At 38.9% G+C, this 1,032-nt stretch overlaps 1 protein-coding gene across 1 annotated transcript in view; it reads right to left on the reverse strand.

The window, feature by feature from the left end:
- Positions 1-414, reverse strand: part of LOC101856222 (zinc finger HIT domain-containing protein 1) — a 12,294-nt gene extending 11,880 nt beyond the window's left edge. Inside the window, exon 1 of the mRNA XM_005110467.3 lies at positions 239-414. Coding sequence (XP_005110524.1) covers positions 239-263 — 25 coding nt within the window. The 5' untranslated portion in view covers positions 264-414. The remainder of the gene's footprint in view (positions 1-238) is intronic.
- Positions 415-1,032: the final 618 nt, after the last annotated feature.

A 1,032-nucleotide genomic window follows, 5' to 3' on the forward strand; every position in this document is an offset into this window, starting at 1 on the left:
TGTTTTGGCAGGTGGGGTTTGTAAATAGTTGGGAGATCTTTCCAGTAGATCTAGATCTAGAATAACCTCCATAGAGATCTAGAAATCTAGATCTAGATAGATCTAGACTAGATCTAGTCTAGATAATCTAGATCTTCTATTCTATTCTATTGATCATTGATGTACACATTTCATTGATTGATTTTTTGGAACATGTTTATAATTCGTCGACATTTTTACGGTACAACAACAATCATACCCGACTCTCGTTTGTCTGCCATCATAAAATATATTAGAACAAGATGGTTAGCGTCTTCTTTTCTCAACTAGATCTAGATTCTAATTCAAATAGAAATCTAGATCAATGTGTTAAATTGCAACGCGTTACAAACGCTCTACTTTGCTGCTTGCTTCTTGTTTCAGTTTCTCACTCCCCAAACCAGGGTTGCCAGATTATTTCCAGTTTCCAGGCTTCCGGCCAAATCGACAAACAAAATCTGCCAAATGCGACTAGATCTAAGTTAAAGTGCCAAACCAATTACAGCATTATATAATAGCAAATCTTATATCAAGGAAAACGTATCATACTTAGATTCTATTGCCTGCAAAATGCTTTATCACTGCCATCAGTTGCCATCTACTTATATAACCAAGGAAATTCATCCTCCCATTTTTTTTTCAGGAACTTGCGTCAACTGCAACTGCAAGGACACGACAAAAATAATAATGCCCCTCCTCTCTCTCTTCGCGGCACCGTGCACCGCACGAAGGTGGTGGGGTGGGCCTGGGAGAGTAAGATAGAGAGAGAAAAAGGTAAAACAGAGAGGGAGAGGGAAAGTAAAAAAAAAAGAGGAGCGAAGAAAGAGAGAGAAAGAGAGAGAGCAGGGGCGAAGGCTGACTTGTTTGACAGGATAATCAAAGTGAAATGGGACCAGATATTGCCTGTAGATATCACACAAAAATCTTACTCGAGGCAGCGACTCTGAGTTGTGAATGAAAACAAATCCGGAATTCATATTGTATGTTCAAACGCCAAAATAATCGGGAAAGTAT

The sequence above is a fragment of the Aplysia californica genome, unplaced genomic scaffold (assembly GCF_000002075.1).
Source record: "Aplysia californica isolate F4 #8 unplaced genomic scaffold, AplCal3.0 scaffold00895, whole genome shotgun sequence".
In the NCBI taxonomy this organism is placed as follows: Eukaryota; Metazoa; Mollusca; class Gastropoda; order Aplysiida; family Aplysiidae; genus Aplysia; species Aplysia californica.